This window comes from Chelonia mydas, chromosome 2, assembly GCF_015237465.2.
Source record: "Chelonia mydas isolate rCheMyd1 chromosome 2, rCheMyd1.pri.v2, whole genome shotgun sequence".
In the NCBI taxonomy this organism is placed as follows: domain Eukaryota; kingdom Metazoa; phylum Chordata; order Testudines; family Cheloniidae; genus Chelonia; species Chelonia mydas.
Genome location: NC_057850.1, coordinates 205,888,696 through 205,911,497, shown reverse-complemented (window position 1 = coordinate 205,911,497; position 22,802 = coordinate 205,888,696). Strand labels below are relative to the sequence as shown.

Sequence of the window (22,802 nt, the reverse complement as noted above, 5' to 3'; positions counted from 1 at the left end):
TCTGCTGGGTCCAGCGGCCCCTGGTGGTGGCCAGCAGCTCTGCAGCACCAATTCTGTGGAGAAAAATGAAATTCTGCACACAGTACATTAATTCTGTGCAAATTCTGCATTGCGCAGTGGCATGCAATTCCCTCAGGAGTACAAAGTATAGACACACACAAGTAATGTAACTACTGCTGTAGCTGTATGCTGATGTAAGTTATGTTGACTTAATTTTGTAGTGTAGATATGTCCTGAGTATGTTTTCCAGACCTAAAGAAGAGCTCCGTATAAGCTCGAAAGCTTGTCTCTCTTACCAGGAGTAAAAAGAAAAGGAGTACTTGTGGCACCTTAGAGACTAACCAGTTTATTTGAGTCTCTAAGGTGCCACAAGTACTCCTTTTTACGAATACAGACTAACACGGCTGTTACTCTGAAACCTGTCATTACCAGGAGTAGTTGGTCTGATAAAAGAATTTGCCTCATCCACCCTGTCTCTCTAATTCTGTTTCTAAATTTTCAGCTGTGAAGAGCCTGAGGACCTTTTAAAATTTCTTCCATATCAAAGCAGCCAAGGAAGAATTGTATTAGTTATTGCATTGTGGTAGACCTACCAATCACCAGTATAATTCAAATAAATCTGTATTGGCCTAGGTAGATTCTAGGCTATACTGTACACTTAAAATGCTACAGAGGCACAGCTGCAGCTGTGTTGAGGTAGTGTTGTAAGCATAGGGACTTACTACAGTGACGGGAGGGGTTCTCCTGTTGCTGTATGTAATTCACCTCCTCAAGAGGTGGTAGCTAGGCTGAAGGAAAAATTATTCTGTCAACCTACTGCTGCCAACACTGGGGGTTAGGTTAGTTTAACTATATCCCTCAGGGGTATGGATATTTCAGAACCCTGAGAGATGTAGCTATGCAGATGTCACTGTTCATTGTAAACCAGCTCTGTGACTCCACTCCTGGGTTGAAAGGTGTAAGGAAGTCTGGTCTGGCTTTGCATATTTGCTGCCAAGAGAGATACCGCTTGGAACCAAAAGCAACCTCCCGGGCTTCTTGACCTTAGATGCTTATGAAGCAGCAAAAGGCAAACTATCATTTCCATTAAGAGGCACATAAACCTCATAGTTTAGTTTAGCTTTTTTGACTGTACGAATAAAAATATCAGTCTTGCTTATAGTGGCAGCCTTTTTTATAGTGAATGGTTATCATACTTGACATCAAGTCTGAAGTTTTAATGCCTGATTGAATAAAACAAGAAAGCAAAATTAATGAAGAAAAGGCCAATACTTCCCTCTTAGGACAGTCATGTAAATCTAATAATTAGGTGTAATTAAAGTAATATGCCTGTTGTTTTCAGCATCCGTTTAAATAGTGGTATTTCCTCGCTACAGTTGGAAAAGACAAAAAAGATGTCAACACTACAGCTTATGTCAGCATAATTTATGTTGCGCAGGTTGTGAATAAACCACCCCCCAAGCGATATAAATTACACCGAGATAAGCACCGGTGTGGACAGCACTGTGTTCGCAGGAGAGCTTCTCCCACCGACATACCTACTGCCTCTTGCAGAGGTGGTTTTATTATGCCAACGGGAGAGCTCTCTCCCATTGGTGTAGAGTGTCTTCACCTGCATCAGTGCAGCTGCTCAAGTTGCCAATCCTCCAGGATTAGAGATTAATCGTGAATTAAAGATTATGTCATGTGATTAAATCTCCAGGAATATGTCCAAAACTGGGAACCTTAGCAGCTGCACCACTGCAGCGTTCTATGTATAGACAAGTCCTACTTTTCCTCGTAGGTGTTTTCTGAAATGATTTTTATGACAAGAAATACTATTTTGACAAGGATATCGCTTCTAATTTGTAGTAAGTAATTAAAATAAACGCTAAGATCTATCACAGTATTATTTTCCATTGTGGAATATGGTTAAAATGATCATTTTCTCTCTTGAGCTGAAAGTCACAAGACTGAATTTTGTGGTTGTATTTTGTATAGCCATTGTTAGCATATCCACTATTTTGCATAATAGCTCTTGTTTCTTATGGATTTATGTGCGAGGCTGCTACATTTAAAATGCTTTTGGGGGGAACATAATGTCAACTGTTCATTCAGGGTAGAGAAAGTTGACTATAATCAAAATTGTGTTTCATGTTCCTGTACTTAGTGTTTTTCTTACTTTGCACTAAAATGGATTTAGATGGAAAATGTTTGGGATGCATTACAGAAGCCTCTTATGAGAAGCATCTTAACTACCCAGAACGATTTGGACGCCTGCAGAGGGGTCATTCTACGGTATCCCCCGCCATGTATTGGAATAGACTTTGGGGCTATGGTAAGTAATGTAAATACATTTTAACACAGGGCACAAGTGTTTGACAAATATATTTTTTCTCTTTGCATTGGATTTTCTCCTCTGAGACCAAGATATGGTATTCTAAGATCATTCATCCATACTGTAAAGCAATTTCATGCTCAGTAATGAGAAAGAATGAAGCAAGTTTAAAAAAATTAGTCCAGTGTTGATGGTTTTTAATTTTCTGTTGCTTGTTTTTACTATATTTTAAAATAGTAATATAGCTGTCACTACTAACATTTTATTTTCGCAAGCTAATTGCTTAGAATGAGACGGGAATCTTATAAATTAATGTTTTTTGCTCACAAATACCACAGAGAGTAACAAAGAGGGCTTCTAGATTAGGCAGAAGTAAATGTTCAGATATGAGTGAGTTTTCCAAATGTGACCAGCTAATTTTGGATATGTAGGAAAACTTATTCTGGACAACAGATTTGTTGTGTTTCACTTGAGGGAATAAGTTGTCATTACATAAGGATGCTGAGGCTATATCAAAGTTGGCAGCTACACAATTCTCCGGCAACAACTTCAAAGTGTGAGATTGCTGTTCTAGAGTATACCTGCAGTATTATCAAATTATACCGTCACTCTTGTCAAGACAAACTCGTGCGAAATGCAGTAAGTTCAGGGGAAATACTTGACACATTATTAAATGTTTGGCTTAATTTTTGATAGGACTTTCCCATTCTTATTGTGGGAAATTATTCAGGAGTGCAACTAAAAATGAGATTTTTTTTTTTTGGGCTGACCAGTAGCACAGTCCAGTTAAATTAGGGCCCTATTCTGCAAGGTGCTAAGCACCATCACCCTATCATTCTGCTCAGTGGGAGTTTTGGCAGAGCCAGGAATGTAGGATCAGGCCTACGATGGATATGTCTGAGAGGGTTTGTATTTACATGGCACATTTTCATAGTTACTTGGACTGCAAGATAATATATCAAATTTCAGACTGTCTGAGAACAATAGACATGAGTAAAGTTTTTGTATGATTGTGCGCACTAGGATGATATATGTTGGGAATAATTTACTGTTTCTGTGTTGTTGTAATGTTTTATTTTTGATTACTTATTCTTAGGTATTTTTGTGAATTTTTTTTTGTATTTTGTGATTGACTTCTGAATTTTTAACAAATGTGTTGTATTATAAATTACCTGAAAATATTTTCTCAGTCCATTCACAAGCAAATATATTGCTCAGTAACTTGATTTGTATTGCTTGGAGTACACCTCAGTAATTCCTAATTCCTTACCAATAAAATTCACTTATGCTCTTCAATAGCTGGAAACACCCAAGGGCCACCCATTTATAGATATTTTTTCATTTGGCCATGCAGTTGTTTTTATGTTATTAAGCATCATCCTCTGAAACTGTTTGGGTATAATTGTTGATACAAAATTATCCATGTTGTGCTTACCTTTTTTGGTCAGTGTGGTCCACAATGTCAATAATAACTAGTAACACATTCGTGTTTCTCCCCAGCTTGCTAAGGACTCAAGAAAAACACAATTCCTCAACTCACCCTGGGCCACAGCTCCCAGGGTTTTCCCCTCCTTTAGTTCTCAGGTTACTTCCGACTCCCCTGCTGAGGCACTCTGGCAGTCCTGCTTCTCTGCCTCCCTTCCCAGGGACTCTGGCAGCCCTGCTCTACAGGTCTCCCTATTCCTTTTCTGACCAGCTGTCAGCCTGACTCACCTAGGCTCCCCCTCTCAGGGTCTCTCTCACTTGGTCTCCTCCCTCTAAGCTCAGGTGCCCCCTTTTGAAGTTCAGCTGGGGTCTTCTGGCCACTCATAGGTGCACTGGCCCTACTCCCTCAAGGGTCAGCCTGTGACAATGCTATAAAACAGATGGGTTTGAAAAGTGTAAGGAAACATTCATTAAACAAAACAAATATACTACATTGACAAATAAATTAGGCAGTTGCATAGCTAATTTGTATGTAGAATTGTGTACACAAAATATTAATCCACTATCCTTCACAATTACTTGTTTTATTTGTTCAGTCATGTTAACTGCACATGCAAGGTGTGGTCCAGATCTTGCAACAGATAGCAGCACACAAATGGACTTCAGTGGGCCTCTCAGTGGATGCAACAATTTGCCTGTATGCTATCAATTGCAAGATCAGATCCTAAGTGTGCAATTGGGCAAGTTTTTTTTATGCCCAACTGCCTACTTAAATTACTTGACGTGTATATTAAATTACTTTAGGTTCATGTACAATGGGATTTTTTTTTCAGATAGCATGGAGATCTGAGTGTGGAATGGACAGGAAGAGGAGCCCAGTTGATTAGTTTTGTTGGACATGTTGGTTGTATTGTTGACACTCTGCCTTGGCCTCCTGGCTGGATGTATAGTCCCTGATAGCAGTGGCAGCTACAGTATTTTAAGAGTAGTTGAAATACATGTGACTCATTGACATTTCAGGTGCATCTGAAGCTATGTAAACACAAATCACAGAGTTAGAAGATTCCATGTCTCTGCTAATTTATGGCTGGAGAACCACCACCAGGATAAAACAAGGAGGAGAACAAAAAATGAGAGTTACAGAGTGGCATTATATATATATATATATAAAAATATATATAATTGTGTGTGTGTGTGTGTGTGTGTGTGTGTGTGTACACACACATACTATTCATTATTTACTATAGAAAAGTAGTGCATGTGGCTTTTTTTTAGCTCAATAAAGGGTTAGGCACATAATATAATAGTAGTTGCATCATAGCATATTGTAGGTGTTCTGAAAACATAAGCATTTTCACAATAGATCAGGCCCATGTTTTCATGTGCTCAGTGCTCACAATTGGGAACAAAATTTCAAAACTGCTAGAAGAGCCAGCAGCTCCCATTGTGCCATGTAGAGCTAGATTTTCAAAAAAGCAGAGCGCTCAACATGCTGACGACTTTTGAAAATCTGGCCAGTTATGTAAGTGCCTAAGTAATGGAAGCTCCTTTGAAAGTCTAGCCTCGCTTCTGTATACGTTTGTTTTCCAAATATACAGCTTTACGCAGCTTTTCTGAGAGCTTAAAAAATTTAACCCGTTGGCATAAATGCTGCTTTTCAATCCGGTTATAAAAGCACATACAAATTTGGCTATCTGAAAATAGAGTGAGAGAGAAGTCTAGAAGAAAAACAGCATTTGTCTAACACTCTATATACCTAAGCAAGGAAGTAAAAATTTAGCTCTATTCAGAAGGTCATGCAACTGTAGTCATTGTTATAGACCAGGGATATTTTACTAGTACTGAAAATGTCACCTAGTGGAAACTATCTATTAAAATGATACATGGCGATAGTACTAGCTAAAATGTAGCTTCCATGGATTATGGGCCTAATCCTGTTCTTAGTGAAGTCTCTGGCAAATCCCCACTGACGATGCCCTGTACAGGCTACAGGAGCTCTCTTTGTGCACACCTGATCGCTATAATACTGCTGTGCACTTACATAGTGCTTTCACTCCAATGATCTCAAAGCATTTTATCAACATGAATGAGTTAAGCCTTCCACACCTTTGTTAAACAGTTGAGGAAAATGAGGCACAAAGAGATTAAGGGCTAGAGTTTACCTTTAGGTACTGTCCTGAACAAAGGATAGTGTATAAACCCCAAGAGTAGCACTGGTAGTCACTGGGCCTCAGAGATGTAACTGGATCACATTTGCTCCCAGGGGATATTAATTTTCTGCTGAACTGTACCAGTAATTAATTACCATCCTCTCTGTGTTGGCTCAACTACAATGGCCAGCAGATTAGAGGCATTGAACCAAAACTGTACTTCATCCCCCCCCATTCTTTGTCCCTTCCCGACCACTTTCTACTCTGGGAAAGGAGTAAGCAGACAGACAGCTCCACCTACACCTGTGCACTTGGACCTAATGAGTGGGATCCTCCCTCCTGTTCTAGCCACTTTTTGCCATGTAAAAGGGCCTAAAAAGCCCTGGTCCAATGTGGGGAGGAGTCCCGTGGTGAAGATACTGCAGTAGGGAGCCATAAATCTGCCTTCCAAGGACTCCTTTGGAAGTTCCAGTTTAAAGGCTGTCCCAGGAGTGGGGCTGGGAAATGGGGGATGGGGGGGTGTCGGGGCTGGACTGCAGCATGTATGGTGTGTAGATTCTGGGCAGTACTGACGCTCATCAGACAGCCTGAGAAGACTGCTGGAACTCAGACAGCCCTGGGAGGCCTGTCTAAATTATGCAAGGGGCTTCTCCAGCCCCCAGAGCAGGAGGGTGCAAAGGTGGATTAAACCACATTAGCCTCTCCTGCCTCAGGGCTGCAAGTTCCATACTGCGCCTCTTAGAGGCACAGCTCAGAATTTTGCCTGAGGTCTGGATAGCATCAGTAGGGGCCTATGGGAGATTGTTATCCTTCTTGCTTCTTTTGTGCAGTTACATATACTTTGAATCATAGTTTAGTTCTAAGTTACTTGGCTAAAGACACACAACGTTTGTCTTGTGGCCTTGACTCCTGACTCCCAATCTTTTGTCTTAACCATAGGGCAGTCTTGCATTTCTCAGGAGGGCCTTTCATTTGAACTGAAATTCTGAAGTCTGACACACTCCAGCACCACAATCCTTTCCAAATTTTTGTTTGTTTGTTTGCAGACAATATTCTTCCTAGTAATTACTAGCCCATCTGTAGATCTGCTGAAGCAACTGAAGTGGTCCTGTTCCTTTGGAAAGGGTTTGGAGGAGTTGAAAGCTAGCCTGGGTAAAGGGGATGATGTGCTAGCCATTATTCACTCCAGAAGAATGGAATATGAAGGTGTAATGTTACTAGATTTGCTGGTACATCAAGTCACATTGGAGTTGGATCAGTCCCATCGAAGTCAATGAGCATCCTTCTATTGTCTTTAAAGGGAGTTGCATTAGGATTATAGAGAGAGCGACTTTACAGTGCGGTGTGTAACAATACTTGCATGAAAAATGGTGTGTTCTTGCAGGATTACAAAGGAATTCATTTCTTTCTCAATGTATATAACACAAGTGTTAATGAGAGTTGGACATGTAAATCTGCCCCTTGTTTAAGGAAAAAAAAAGAAGAAGAAGAAGAAAGCATGGATTTCCAATCTATTCTTACTAGAATATTGTCTAAGAGGAAAAAGTAGACACTGATTTCGTGACTGGAAGGTAAGGAACAATCTGATAGTAATGTTTTTGCTGTTACTATTATTTTTTATTGCGCACCACCTATGTGATTACACTGTGGAAATGTAGAGGAAGGCACTGTCCCCTTCCCACAAGGATCTTACAGTTGAATGACACAGACAATGTATTCAGACAGGTTACATATAAACTCTCTCTTTCGCATGTGCAAGGCAGGGCTGGTAGCACTGTCTATTATTAAAGTTGCCCAACACTTCCCATGTTTTCAGTTGCTTGTAACTTTGACAAACTTGTAATCATTGGGCTGAAATTATCCGTGCTAGTGTAATGCCTCAGGCTCGATATTGTGGGGAGGGGGAGAATAATTACCAAAATATAGTTCAGCTGTTTCAGAGAACAAGGATAAGGAAAACGACTTCATTTTGCCCAGGTAAAAAATTCTGGCAACCATTTCTTTGAAAAACTCAAACACCTCCATGCTTTGCAGCAGGGATTTTAAATTTGGCAGGGGTGGCCTTTGTGTCAGTGTTGTGTCTCTTGTTGTCCCCATGAAAAATCTACTAAAATTTGGCCAAGTGATAAGCCTTTGAAACAAGTCTTTAACAGCTAAATTCCCTGAAGGCTCCATCCGCACTGGGCATGCTCTAGTGTGGGGCTGAGAAGGGTTTTTCCTGCAGTTGAAGCTCTCGACTGCTGTGTGCGCTGTGCCAGGTCTCGGCACCTGAGCTGAGAGCAGTGTGCCTCTTTCTCCTGCACTCTTAATGGACCAGGTAGTATGGAGGAGGAAACTGCCAGATTAGATTGCAGAGGGGATAAGAGTCGGAGGCTAACAGAGGGGAGGGAAACTTGGACTGGCTGGGCCAGGAGACTGGGACAGAGAGTTGGGGGAGACTGATAATGGCTAGACAAGCAGATTGGAACTGATAACCACGAGGGTTGGGGGAGAGAGGGAAGACAGACCTAATGGTGGGGGGCTGGGATGTTGGGGGAGAAGTAGAACTGGCTGGGCAAAGAGACTGGGACAAGTTAGCTGGGAAGGGGCACACTGAGATAGGACAAGGAGATTGGGACTGGGGGAAAGACAGGTAGGATGAGGATTCCAGAGGGGTGAGACTAGGACTTGCTGGCCAAGAACACTGGGACTGGAATCAGAAGCCTGAGGAGTGGAGACTGGGACTGGGAGTTACTGGCAAGAGAAAGGAGAGACAGATGGGAGGGGAGAAATTGGACTGGCTGGGTAAAGAGGTCAGAACTGAATGTGGGGAGTAGGTGAGACTGGGGGTGAGAAAAGGGATTGGGACCATAGAAAGCCCAGAGGGGGAGACCAAGACTGCGATGAGAAGCCTGAGTACTAAAGAATATGCGTGGGAACAAGGGATGGGGAAGAGACAGATCTTGGACAGCAGCATGTCGGAGGGGACTGGAAAGAAGGGGTCCAGTTTGGGGGCAACAGGTAAATGAGTCTGTGCCCACTAGAAAACACTTCCCTCCAGAGCCTGCAATGGAACCCAAGATATGAATTTCAATATTCCTCTGCTATCAGCAAATACCTGGAAACCCACTGGCAAAAAGTGTATCCCACCTCCTCTAGTGCAGGTCCACCAAGAGGATGACCGTCTGCTATTGCTGTGAGTTACTTGGTTAGCTCAGGTGGTAAGTATGGTGGATCAAAAGGTTCCAACCCTGCTGATGACCTGTGTGGATGTCAATATAATGCCAGATGATCAAAAAAAATTCCAATTTGCTTTTTTAAAAACCTAGGGAATTGCACACTTAAAAACTATGTTAAAATATGATCAAGGTTACATAACTGAGCACTCAAAAGTTCGAAAATGCCCGAATTAAGATTGCCTGTGCAACCTTAAATCAGTCCCCCCCGCCATATGCATTATGCTAGAGTCTTTAATTACATTATCACGTTCTATTTTTTCCATCAGACCCCTGACTCATTCAGTGCACAGGATGGATGGTGCTCAGGAAACGAATGATACCAATAGAATGAATGTTGTCTGTAGGACCCGTAACTCATTTGTTGCAGAAGCTGGAAGGTGTTCAGTGAATGGACCTGGGCTTGTAGGAAGACAGAGGATGTTCTGATGGTTAAGGCAGTTGAATGCTGACTTGGAGAATTGGATTCTATCCCTTCTTCTGACACAGAGTTCCTGTGTAGTGCTGGGCAAGTTACTTAAACCAAACTTTTCAGAGGTGGTCACTAATTGCGTGTTCATAATTTTTTGAGTACCTGAATTAGTACCCTGTGGCATGCACTACAGTAGTTCTGCGTGATCACAGCTGGGACTAAAGTCAGTGGGAGTTGTTCTTTGAACATATAAATTGCTACAGAATGCTAAGTACTCTGAAAAAACAAGTCCTAGATATGCCAAAATGAGTGGAAAGTTTTGTCCTTAATCTCTCTGTGCCTCAACTTTTTTACAGTGGGAATAATACCTTACTCCTTAACCTCACGGGGCTTCTGGAGATAAGAACTGTTTGTAAAGCACAGTCATACTATATTGATGAGCACCACAGAGAAGCCCATGAGGAAATTAATAATTCTGTCATCCAAACAGTGTTTTGAATAGTGTACAATAAATAAGATATGGAGCCACACACTGAAAAATGAGGAGAAACAAAATATTGAATAACTGATAGGGCTGTCATTAATCTCAGTTAACTCATGCAATTAACGCAAAAAAAATTTGCAATTAAAAAAATTAATCACGATTAATTACACTTATAACAATAGAATACCAATTGAAATTTATTAAATATTTTTGGATGTTTTTCTACATTTTCAATATTGATTTCAGTTACAACACAGAATACAAAGTGCACAGCGCTCACTTTATATTATTTTTTATTACAAATATATGCAGTGTAAAAATGATAAAGTGAGCTGTAGCTCATGAAAGCTCATGCTCAAATAAATTGGTTAGTCTCTAAGGTGCCACAAGTACTCCTTTTCTTTTTGCAAAAGAAATAGTATTTTTCAATTCACCTCATACAAGTCCTGAAGAGCAATCTCTTTATCTTGAAAGTGTAATTTACAAAGGCAGATTTTGTTTGGTTACATAACTGCACTCAAAAACAAAACAGTGTAAAACTTTAGCGCCTACAAGTCCACTCAGTCCTACTTCTTATTCTGCCAATCACTAAGACAAACATGTTTGTTTACATTGACAGGAGATACTGCTGCCTGCTTCTTATTTACAATGTCATCTGAAAGTGAGAACACGAGTTTGCATGGCACTTTTGTAGCCAGCATTGTAAGGTATTTACATGCCAGATATTCTAAACATTTGTATGCCCCTTCATGCTTCAGCCACCATTCCCGAGGACATGCTTCCATGCTGATGATGCTTATTTAAAAAAAAAAGTTTCAGTTAAATTTGTGACTATATTCCTTGGGGGGAGAATTGTATGTCTCCTGCTCTGTTTTACCCACATTCTGCATATATTTCATGTTATAGCAGTCTTGGATGATGACCCAGCACATGTTCATTTGAAGAACACTTTCACAGCAGATTTGACAAAACACAAAGAAGGTACCTATGTGAGATTTTTAAAAATAGCGACAGCACTCAACCCAAGGTTTAATAATCCGAAGTGCCGTCCAAAATCTGAGAGGGACAAGGTATGGAGCATGCTTTTAGAAGTCTTAAAAGAGTAACCAGAGCTGATCCAGAGAATAGAAGGGTGTGCTGTCTTCCAGGTGCTAAGATACGGGATGTAGACCTGAGGTTGTAAAGGGAGCAGGAAAGAATCTCCTAATTATCCTTCATGTGGGAACAAATGATAAGGCTAGATTCTCGCTGGAAAGTATTAAGGGAGATTATTCTAGGCTGGAGAAGACGCTTAAGGAAATCGAGGCTCAGGTGATCTTTAGTGGGATTCTGCCTGTTCCTAGAAAAGGGCAATAAAGGTGTGACAAGATTATGACTATCAACAGATGGCTTAGGCAGTGGTGCTATAAGGAGGGCTTTGGAATGTATGGCCACTGGGAGGCATTCATGGAAGAGGACAGTTCTCTCGGGATGGACTTCATCTGAGTAGAGAAGGAAATAGACTTCTAGGATGGAGGCTGGCACAACTGATTAAGAGAGCTTTAAACTAGGAATTTGGGGGAGATGGTTGGGAGATGTCCAGGTAATCTCCACGCCGGATTTTAGCATTGTGAGGGAAGAAAACGAAGTAAGAAAGGATACAGCCATGGACAGGAGAATGTATATAAGGAGGAAGGGCAGTGTGGATTCCAGTCTAATAGGTTATACTGGCTGTAGAATGACCGTGCCTAATAGGGTACAGAATGTGAGCGAGGCCAAACAGCAAAAATTAAGATGTTTGTACACCAATGTGAGGAGCCTAGGTAACAAAATGGAGGAACTAGAGCTACTGGTGCAGGAAGTGAAACCAGATATTATAGGGATAACAGAAACATGATGGAATAGTAGTCATGACTGGACTACAGGTATTGAAGGGTATGTGCTGTTTAGGAAAGACAGAAATAAAGGCAAAGGTGGTGGAGTAGCATTGTATATCAATGATGAAGTAGAATGTAAAGAAGTAAGAAGCGATGGAATGGATAAGACAGAGTCTGTCTGGGTAAAAATTACATTGGGGAAGAAAACTACTAGAGCCTCCCCTGTGATCATGCTTGGGGTGTGCTATAGACCGCCAGGATCTAATTTGGATAGGGATAGAGCCCTCTTTAATGTTTTTAATGAAGTAAATACTAATGGAAACTGCGTGATCATGGGAGATTTTAACTTCCCAGATATAGACTGGAGGATGAGTGCTAGTAATAATAATAGGGCTCAGATTTTCCTAGATGCAATAGCTGATGGATTCCTTCATCAAGTAGTTGCTGAACCGAGTAGAGGGGATGCCATTTTAGATTTGGTTTTGGTGAGTAGTGAGGACCTCATAGAAGACATGGTTGTAGGGGACAATCTTGGTTCGAGCGATCATGAGCTAATTCAGTTCAAACTGAACGGAAGGATTAACAAAAATAAATCTGCAACTAGGGTTTTTGATTTCAAAAGGGCTGACTTTCAAAAATTAAGGAAATTAGTTAGGGAAGTGGATTGGACTGAAGAACTTATGGATCTAAAGGCAGAGGAGGCCTGGGATTACTTTAAATCAAAGCTGCAGAAGCTATCGGAAGCCTGCATCCCAAGAAAGGGGAAAAAATTCATAGGCAGGAGTTGTAGACCAAGCTGGATGAGCAAGCATCTCAGAGAGGTGATTAAGAAAAAGCAGGAAGCATACAGGGAGTGGAAGATGGGAGGGATCAACAAGGAAAGTACCTTATTGAGAACATGTAGGGATAAAGTGAGACAGGCTAAAAGTCAAGTAGAGTTGGACCTTACAAAGGGCATGAAAACCAATAGTAAAAAGTTCTATAGCCATATAAATAAGAAAAAAACAAAGAAAGAAGAAGTGGGACCGCTAAACACTGAGGATGGAGCGGAGGTCAAGGATAATCTAGGCATGGCCCAATATCTAAACAAATACTTTGCCTCAGTCTTTAATAAGGCTAAAGAGGATTTTAGGGATAATGGTAGCATGACAAATGGGAATGAGGATATGGAGGTAGATATTACCATATCTGAGGTAGAAGCGAAACTCAAACAGCTTAATGGGACTAAATCGGGGGGCCCAGATAATCTTCATCCAAGACTATTAAAGGAATTGGCACATGAAATTGCAAGCCCATTAGCAAGAATTTTTAATGAATCTGTAAACTCAGGGGTTGTACCCTATGACTGGAGAAATGCTAACATAGTTCCTATTTTTAAGTAAGGAAAAAAAAAATGAGCTGGGTAACTACAGGTCTGTTTGACATCTGTAGTATGCAAGGTCTTGGAAAAAATTTTGAAGGAGAAAGTAGTTAAGGACATTGAGGTCAATGGTAAATGGGACACAATACCACATGGTTTTACAAAAGGTAGATCATGCCAAACCAGCCTGATCTCCTTCTTTGAGAAAGTAACAGCATTTTTAGACAAAGGAAGCGCAGTGGATCTAATTTACCTAGATTTCAGTAAGGTGTTTGATACCGTGCCACATGAGGAATTATTAGTTAAATTGGAAAAGATGGGGATCAATATGAAAATTGAAAGGTGGATAAGGAATTGGTTAACAGGGAGATTACAGCGGGTCCTACTGAAAGGTGAACTGTCAGGCTGGAGGGAGGTTACCAGTGGAGTTCCTCAGGGATCAGTTTTGGGACCAATCTTATTTAATCTTTTTATTACTGACCTCGGCACAAAAAGTGGGAGTGTGCTAATACAGTTTGCGGATGATACAAAGCTAGGAGGTATTGCCAATTTAGAGAAGGCCTGGGAAATCATAGAGGAAGATTTGGATGACCTTGTAAACTGGAGTAATAGCAATAGGATGAAATTTAACAGTGAGAAGTGTAAGGTCATGCATTTAGGGATTAATAACAAGAATTTTAGTTATAAGCTGGGGACACATCAATTAGAAGTAACGGAGGAGGAGAAGGACCTCGGAGTATTGGTTGATCATAGGATGACTATGAGCCGCCAATGTGATATGGCCGTGAAAAAAGCTAATGCGGTCTTGGGATGCATCAGCTGAGGTATTTCCAGTAGAGATAAGGAGGTGTTAGTACCGTTATACAAGGTACTGGTGAGACCTCACCTGGAATACTGTGTGCAATTCTGGTCTCCCATGTTTAAGAAGGATGAATTCAAACTGGAACAGGTCCAGAGAAGGGCTACTAGGATGATCCGAGGAATGGAAAACCTGTCTTATGAAAGGTGGCTCGAGGAGCTTGGCTTGTTTAGCCTAACTAAAAGAAGGTTGAGGGGAGATATGATTGCTCTCTATAAATATATCAGAGAGATAAATACCGGAGAGGGAGAGAAATTATTTAAGCTCAGTACCAATGTGGACACAAGAACAAATGGATATAAACTGGTCATTGGGAAGTTTAGACTTGAAATTAGACGAAGGTTTCTAACCATCAGAGGAGTGAAATTTTGGAATAGCCTTCCAAGGGAAGCCGTGGGGGCGAAAGACCTATCTGGCTTTAAGATTAAACTCGATAAGTTTATGGAGGAGATGGTATGATGGGATAACATGATTTTGATAATTAATTGATCTTTAACTATTCATGATAAATAGGCCCAATGGCCTGAGATGGGATGTTAGATGGGGTGGGATCTGAGTTACTACAGAAAATTCTTTCCTGGGTATCTGGCTGGTGAATCTTGCCCATATGCTCAGGGTTTAGCTGATCGCCATATCTGGGGTCAGGAAGGAATTTTCCTTCAGGGCAGATTGGAAGAGGCCCTGGATGTTTTTCGCCTTCCTCTGTAGCATGGGGCACGGGTCACTTGCTGGAGGATTCTCTGCTCCTTGAAGTCTTTAAACCATGATTTGAGGACTTCAATAGCTCAGACATAGGTGAGAGGTTTTTTGCAGGAGTGGGTGGGTGAGATTCTGTGGTCTGTGTTGTGCAGGAGGTCGGACTAGATGATCGTAATGGTCCCTTCTGACCTTAGTATCTATGAAAAAACACTCTGATGCAGAAACTATAGAACCCAAACCACCAAAAAAGAAAATCAACCTTCTGCTGGTGGCATCTAACTCAAATGATGAAAATGAACATGCGTCAATCCTCGCTGCTTTGGATCGTTATCAGGCAGAACCCATCATCAACATGGATGCGTGTCCTCCGGAATGGTGGTTGAAGCATGAAGGGACATATGAATCTTTAGCTCCTCTCGCATGTAAATATCTTGCAACATCAGCTACAACAGTGCCGTGCAAATGCCTGTTCTCACTTTCAGGTGACATTATAAACAAGAAGCAAGTAGCATTATCTCCTGCAAATTGTAACCAACGTTGTTTGTCTGAGTGATTGGCTGACCAAGAAGTAGGACTGAGTGAACTTGTAGGCTCTAAAGTTTTCTATTGTTTTATTTTTGAATGCAGGTTTTTTTGTACATAATTCTACATTTGTAAGTTGAACTTTCGTGATAAAGAGGTTGCACTATGGTACTTGTATGAAGTGAATAGAAAAATACATTTTTTTTGTTTTTTACAGTGCAAATATTTGTAATAAAAATAAATATAAAGTGAGCACTGTACACTTTGTATTCTGTGTTGTAATTGAAATTAATATATTTTAAAATGTATTTAACCTCCAAAAAATATTTTAAATAAATGGTATTCTATTGTTGTTTAACAGCATGATTAATCACAATAAATTACACAGAAGGGAGGAAAATTAAGGTTGTCCAGGCAACTTTAATTCTGGCATTTTCTTAACTTTTGAGTGCTTGACTTTTAACACATTTTTTGTGTGTTTATAAAATACATATAAAATCAGTAGGTTGAAAGTAGAGCCATGAAACTGCATTTTTGATGGTTTTGCTTTATTTTATTTCTGGTGGGTGTTTTTGAAAGTCTTCGTGGAAGAAGAAGATTTGATTTTTAAATGAAGGATTTGAAAGCAGAAAGGAAGCTCATCTGGTGATACATATCCATCCCCCTAAGCATTTCTCCAGTAAGGTTCATTATCTAATGTATATATGGTGATCTAGAGCCCGGAACCTCCAGGCAGAAAATGAAGCCCAGCATTCACTCTGTATACATTTTACTACTCTCATCAGTCTTCCAGTCAATTTAAATAACCTCATTAGTTATACAGCAAAATCCTGCAAACTTTTCTAAAAATGCTTTGTTTCTTTGTCAGCGTATTCATTTTAAATAGTTCAGGGAGCTGCTTGCTTAATTTTAGATACTATAAGCAATTAAATATTTTGACAAATTACCACCAGCTTTATTCTACTTAAAATATTTTGACAGATGGGAAAATGTTTCAATCTCAGTTCAAAATTATTTTGAGCAAGGAAAAAATTGGAAAGAGGTAGATTTGATCTTATCTTTGAAAACATCACATTCAGATGCTTCTCTGATACAGTGGAATGCATGGGACTTAGGGCTTGTTTTGGTCATTGACTGTTGTGTTTGCTGCATATCTTTTATAGTCACAATATTTTGACAAGAGAAGATGATCTTGAGGGTTATTGCTCTATATGCAAAGGACGTATGGATCCATAAGCAAGAAAAAATATTCTCACTTCTTTGTTATTTAAAAAAAAATATATTTTGTTACTTGTTCTTGAAGCCATAATAGTGGATGTATTTTTCCACGCTCCAATAAGCACTGAAAGGCCAGATTCTGCCCAAGTCCATTGACTTCCATATGGGAGTAAAGTTAAGCCAAGGCAGAATTTGTCCCAATGAGTAGAGCTGGTTGGGAATGTTTCAATGAAATGTTTTTCATCAGAAAATCTGATTTATTGAGATGGGTTCTAAGGTCCAGGATAGAATTTCTGGTCAAAATGAAAGACAGAGAGCCCCCAGGATAGTCAGTAGCCCAGGGCAGAGCACTCAGCCATCCCCATGAAGAATTTGGGAGACACACGTTCAAGTTCACATGCCAAGTGAGTGCCCTAACTACTGGGCTATAGAGTCAGTATCTTGTTGGCCCAATGAATATTTAATTACTTATACAAAGTAGAACAGCTCCAAGAAGAGAGATTGAGAAACTGACTCTTTAGCCCAGTGGTTTGGGCATTTGCCAATCAGGAAAAGCAGGGACTTGAACCTGGGTCAGCCCCATCCCAGGTGAATAAACTAACCCCCAGGTGGTATGTGTGTATCCCTCCCTCTTTTGCTTTGTTGTTGCTGTTGTTTTGGCCCAAATTTTCAAAAAAGCTTTTTTTTTCTTCTTTTTTTTCCAGTGCGGTTCAGAAACCTATTTAGAAACTTCAAAACTTTTTTGTGAAACAGAGTTCTTGTTTTCCAGCCAATCCTACCCAATTAGTGCTATTTTGATTTAACCAAGAGAGTTTACAGTAATTAGTTCAAAACACTCGACCAAATTCTGCCTATTCATACAACCTCACTGGCATTTGTGAAGTTGCAAGGGGAACAATGAAGAACCCAATGTTGAATGAATTTTAACAAATGTCATTTTCTCTTGTAGCTATAACTGATCAATTATCTTGTGGTTAAGATGTGTGACTGGGAGTCAAAATTCTGTTCCTAGCTCTGCCACAGATGTCCTGTGTGACCTTGGGCAAGCCATTTAACCTCAGTTTCCCAATTGGTATAATGGGATTAATTATACCCACCCTGGGGTTTGTGTGTGTGTGTATCATAGATATGTTGTGATGCTCAGCTTGTTAATTTTTGATCAGTGCTCACACACTGTAATAATACACCGTAAAACAGAAAATTTTGCTCTCAGATTTAAAATAAGTGAGGATTAAGGGCCTAATACAACAATACCCATTGAAGTCAATGGGTATCTTTCTATTGATTTCAGTGGGCTTTGGATCAGACCCTGCATGGAAAAGAAGGTAGAACTTATGCCTGTGTTATAAAATGATCACTGATACACTATTTCTGAGGAAGTTACTATAGTTTTGGTATTTGTAAGTGAAGTAGGTGCTTTCTTAACGTTGGGCATAAATTCAGACAAAATATTTAGTGTCAGGTTTGTTTTTATGGTAATAGATTGAAATGGTATCCACCCAGACCACAGTAGAGATTCCTAACAGTACCTGAAGCCTGCAGGTGGTGTAGAGGCAGGTGAAAGTATAGTACTGTTTTTTCCCCCCCAATGAAAAAAAGGGAAGAGGATGCTAATCTCTAGATACTGCACACATGCATATGCACATATCCTCTCACACGCACACGTACGCACACACCTAGTAAAGGCTAAAAGTACCTTTGTTAAATAGATTGAGAAGTTGACTTTCAGTGTTGGACTCCAAGGGTTGATGGCCTAACGCAAGTAGCTATCCACCACAAGTCACTGCCAGGACAGCACTCTATCATTACCTGGACTATGCACATTACTGTATAAAATATTCTTATAAATGTCAGCTGTCTGATCGTAACTGAAGTGGTGATAAGTACTCCTCATCTGTGCCTCTTTCTAATGCACCCAAATCTAGAACCTAGATGAGCTACTAATGGCAAATGCTTAGGAATTCTTTAAAAGGTCTCTAATACCATCTTATCATGGACCTTTTATTTTATACGTATGGATGTATCTTATCTGTGGAGCTCCTATATACTCTGAAATAGTCTGAGGAAGTAGTTTGAATAAACAAGGATAATAAGCTCATCCTAACTTTGCATTCCTGTGGTATGTTTTTCAGCTTTGATGTACACAAAACAGATGTTTAACACTTAAAAATAAAATGGTCTAAAACAATTTGACCTGCTGAAAAGTCAGGGCCAAATTTAACCTAGGATGACTCCATTAGCTCTGTTGGAATTACAGTGGAGATGAATTTGGCCCATGATATTCAGTGTTTGTTAATGAACTATGCAATGAAGTCAATAGTTTTTAATGACCAATCCTTTTTTACTGAGAGGATTTTCCAGTTTGAAGAAGTACAATTTACTTAATCAGCTATATTTCAGAGTCCAAATACTGCTTTGTATGTGATAGGGCTCATCACTTAAGAGCAGAAGGCTGTCATGGAAATCAGCGTTATGTAAATCCTGTCACTTTAATGTATCTTTAACAGAATTTCCATTTTCCTCCATTGCTCTTTTGCAGTTTTTTCCTAACCATTAAGCAGTGCTTTGAGTTAGCTAGAATGTTTCAAGGCAGTGAAGCATCTGATGCGACCGTTTGAAGTTTGATTGCATGCACAGACGTGTAGCAGAAATTTCTAATGTTCTTAACAAAATGGATAAAATAGCTGAAAAAGATTGTGTCAAATAAAAACGGCTTGGGCTACTGACAGAATACATCCTATACAATGTATGACTTTCAAGTAAACATTGATTAAGGGAACAAGTTCCTTTAAGATGGATTTACATCTCAAAATGTAGAAACATCTCAAAATGAATTAAACGTTGTTGCTCTTATAGTTCATATAATTGTCTGTTTTATCCTTCAAGAGGTAATTATTTATGCTAAGTGTATGTAAACAGAAGCATGCTCCTGTATAACCTTCCTCTACCTTTTCATATCAGAGTCATAATTTTTTACTTGAATTTTCTCAATGTGGAATAGGCAAGTGGGAGGACAAAACAAAGCATAAGGTCTTCTCTGCATCCACATATCTCAAATACAATAAAAAGTATCAGTTCTGAACAGAAAACAATAATAAGCCTTTTGAAATGCAGATGATTTAAATGTGCATGGTATATATTTTTTTATCTTATTAATGCTAAATGGGAAAGTCCATTTTAATGAAAAAATTATACTTTGACCCCTGATTGTCACATGTTAAGGCTGTTTAATTTCTCAGGTCTTGTTAATGTGAACCCTATATTCAATGCACATCTCAAACAGGTTCTTGATAAAAGTCAGCATCCTGTAATTGTAACAGGGTCACACAACGGAAGGCTGTCTGTTGTCAGTCTTCTGAGATCGCAGTGTTTTGCTCTTTGAATGGTAGGCATAGGTAGAAACTACTTTAGAAAAACAGACATAATGATGATGGGTTTTAATATTAAAAGGGGTGCTTATCACCATCAAGATTTGCAGGCTCCTGATAGTACAGCATTTTTATTAGCTGTTTTATGATAGTAATTCCTTGGGGAAGAGAGATACTGTGCCAAATAGTATTTAAAATGCCAAATACTTAATCTACAGTCCATCCACTAAAACTTTAGTTTTCATTAGCCGGTGATGTTGAGCTTGACAATTTTTACTGTCATTCCACTGTGAGTTATATATTTGAAAACCAATTGTACTGTGATCTGAGATGTTGGCAAAAATTGCTGTTGTCCACCATCCAGTGCACTTTCAGGACACCTCTTTAGTGTGGTTGGAGGCATTATTAAAGGTAAAAGGAGCCAGTGTTCAGTGTGGAGAATAAAAGAAGTATCAGTACAGAGATTAGTCTCGTCTAGACATTTTAGAAATGTCATATTTACATAACCAATTCACATGATTATTTATTTATTATTTATATGGCACTAGCAGTGGGTTAGGTACTTTACAGGAAGTTATGAATATATTTGGTCAGGCCAGCAAAGGTGTTAACTGAGATCAATGGACACCAATTTACACCACTTCAGAATCTGGCCCAAGGTATTCTCCTCAAAGAGCTCACCATCTGAATAATCTATGTAGAAACTACTAAGGGATGTTGTTGAAAAGATGTGGGGTTTAGTTGTGGCGATTTCCTCTTTCTTTCTGTCCTGCTTTCAGAGAGAGAGCGGGAGAGAGAAATTCCTATCATTAATTTAACACTTCTGTCCGAGGAGGGTTAGGATTTGGATTAGGCCTTTTGGCAGAAATGCTTTTTCGGAAGGGAGTTGGAGTAGTCTAATGACAGGTTGCAGAGTAACAGCCGTGTTAGTTTGTATTCGCAAAAAGAAAAGGAGTACTTGTGGCACCTTAGAGACTGACCAATTTATTCGAGCATAAGCTTTCGTGAGCTACAGCTCACTTCATCGGATGCATACTGTGGAAAATACAGAAGATGTTTGTTTTTATACACACAAATCATGAAAAAATGGGTGTTTATCACTACAAAAGATTTTCTCTTCCCCCACCCCACTCTCCTGCTGGTAATAGGTTATCTAAAGTGATCACTCTCCTTACAATGTGTATGATAATCAAGGTGGGCCATTTCCAGCACAAATCCAGGTTCCCCCCCGCCCCCCCCCCACACAAACCCACTCTCCTGTTGGTAATAGCTTATCTAAAGTGATCACTCTCCTTACAATGTGTATGATAATCAAGGTGGGCCATTTCCAGCACAAATCCAGGGTTTAATAAGAACGTCTGAGGAAGGGGCGGGGCGGGGGGGGGGGGGGGGTTGGGTTAGGAAAACAAGGGGAAATAGGTTACCTTGCATAATGACTTAGCCACTCCCAGTCTCAATTCAAGCCGAAGTTAATTGTATCCAATTTGCAAATGAATTCCAATTCAGCAGTCTCTCGCTGGAGTCTGGATTTGAAGTTTTTCTGTTGTAATATCGCAACTTTCATGTCTGTAATCACGTGACCAGAGAGATTGAAGTGTTCTCCGACTGGTTTATGAATGATATAATTCTTGACATCTGATTTGTGTCCATTTATTCTTTTACGTAGAGACTGTCCAGTTTGACCAATGTACATGGCAGAGGGTCATTGCTGACACATGATGGCATATATCACATTGGTAGATGTGCAGGTGAACGAGCCTCTGATAGTGTGGCTGATGTTATTAGGCCCTGTGATGGTGTCCCCTGAATAGATATGTGGGCACAGCTGGCAACGGGCTTTGTTGCAAGGATAGGTTCCTGGGTTAGTGGTTCTGTTGTGTGGTATGTGGTTGCTGGTGAGTATTCGCTTCAGGTTGAATACTAAGCTATTCTTTTCATGATTTGTGTGTATAAAAACAAACATCTTCTGTATTTTCCACAGTATGCATCCGATGTAGCTCACGAAAGCTTATGCTCAAATAAATTGGTTAGTCTCTAAGGTGCCACAAGTACTCCTTTTCTTTTTGGAGTAGTCTAAGTGAATCAACATGGTGATTCAACACAGGAGTAGGCATGGTGAATCAACAGAGGAGGAGGGTTCCAGGTACTGGGGGAGTGAACGCTGGGAAAAAGACAAAGAGGTGGAGATAGAGTAGTAGGGTGGGGGCTCTGAGTTTCTTTTTCTGGCAGTTCTTTCTGAGTTTTCTTTAGCTGCCACTGTTTCAGCTTAGTTATGTTTCATTCTCTATTACTTTTAACAGCTATGGGGACATGCCAAGAGGTTGCATTAGACTGCATTCTGTACACTGGAAAAAATGAATAAATTGGAATGTTGTGCAAGTCTTGAAATTGTATTGTCCTTAAAACCAGTGGTCTTATTAGTGTTATTATTTCTGTCAAGTTATGTGAAGTGTTCTATGGCATTGTGTAGCTGCTCTTTGAAACTGAAGGAAGTCCTGCATCATAGGTTTTGAAGTGGAATCTTTGTACTTTTTGCTAAATAATTTCAAAGCATTATGAAAATGTCTCTCATGACACACAAAATCTAAGCAAGGAAAAGGGAAGTCTTGCGCTTGGTTTTCCTTCACTTGTTTTTCATTTGTCATAGCACTTGATGGCTCTGCATGTTAGTCCCCTTCATTGGTTTGCATGTAAACTAAAGTCCTTCAAACTGGCTTGACAACTAAACTCTGCACAATACAGTAGGTCTGATTAGAGCAGACAGAGATCTGAAATTTTATCTGTAGAAAGAGAGAGAGATTATCTATTCAGCTGAAGCTTTAAAACTCTGTACTTTCCTATTTATGATTACCCTCTACAGTTAATCACAGGGCAAACAAATATTTAACCTACCTTAGAAACACAGTGTGCCAACTGT

The 22,802-nt window shown here is 39.8% G+C and overlaps 1 protein-coding gene across 6 annotated transcripts in view; it reads left to right on the top strand.

The window, feature by feature from the left end:
- The window catches only part of HDAC9 (histone deacetylase 9), a 686,372-nt gene that overhangs the window by 136,658 nt on the left and 526,912 nt on the right, over window positions 1–22,802 (top strand). For 2 of the 6 annotated variants that reach the window (XM_043541099.1, XM_043541101.1), the window contains exon 2: window positions 2,183–2,317. The exons of the other annotated variants lie outside the window; for them this stretch is intronic. In XM_043541099.1, coding sequence (XP_043397034.1) covers window positions 2,183–2,317 — 135 coding nt within the window. The remainder of the gene's footprint in view (window positions 1–2,182; window positions 2,318–22,802) is intronic. 6 annotated transcript variants of the gene reach the window in all.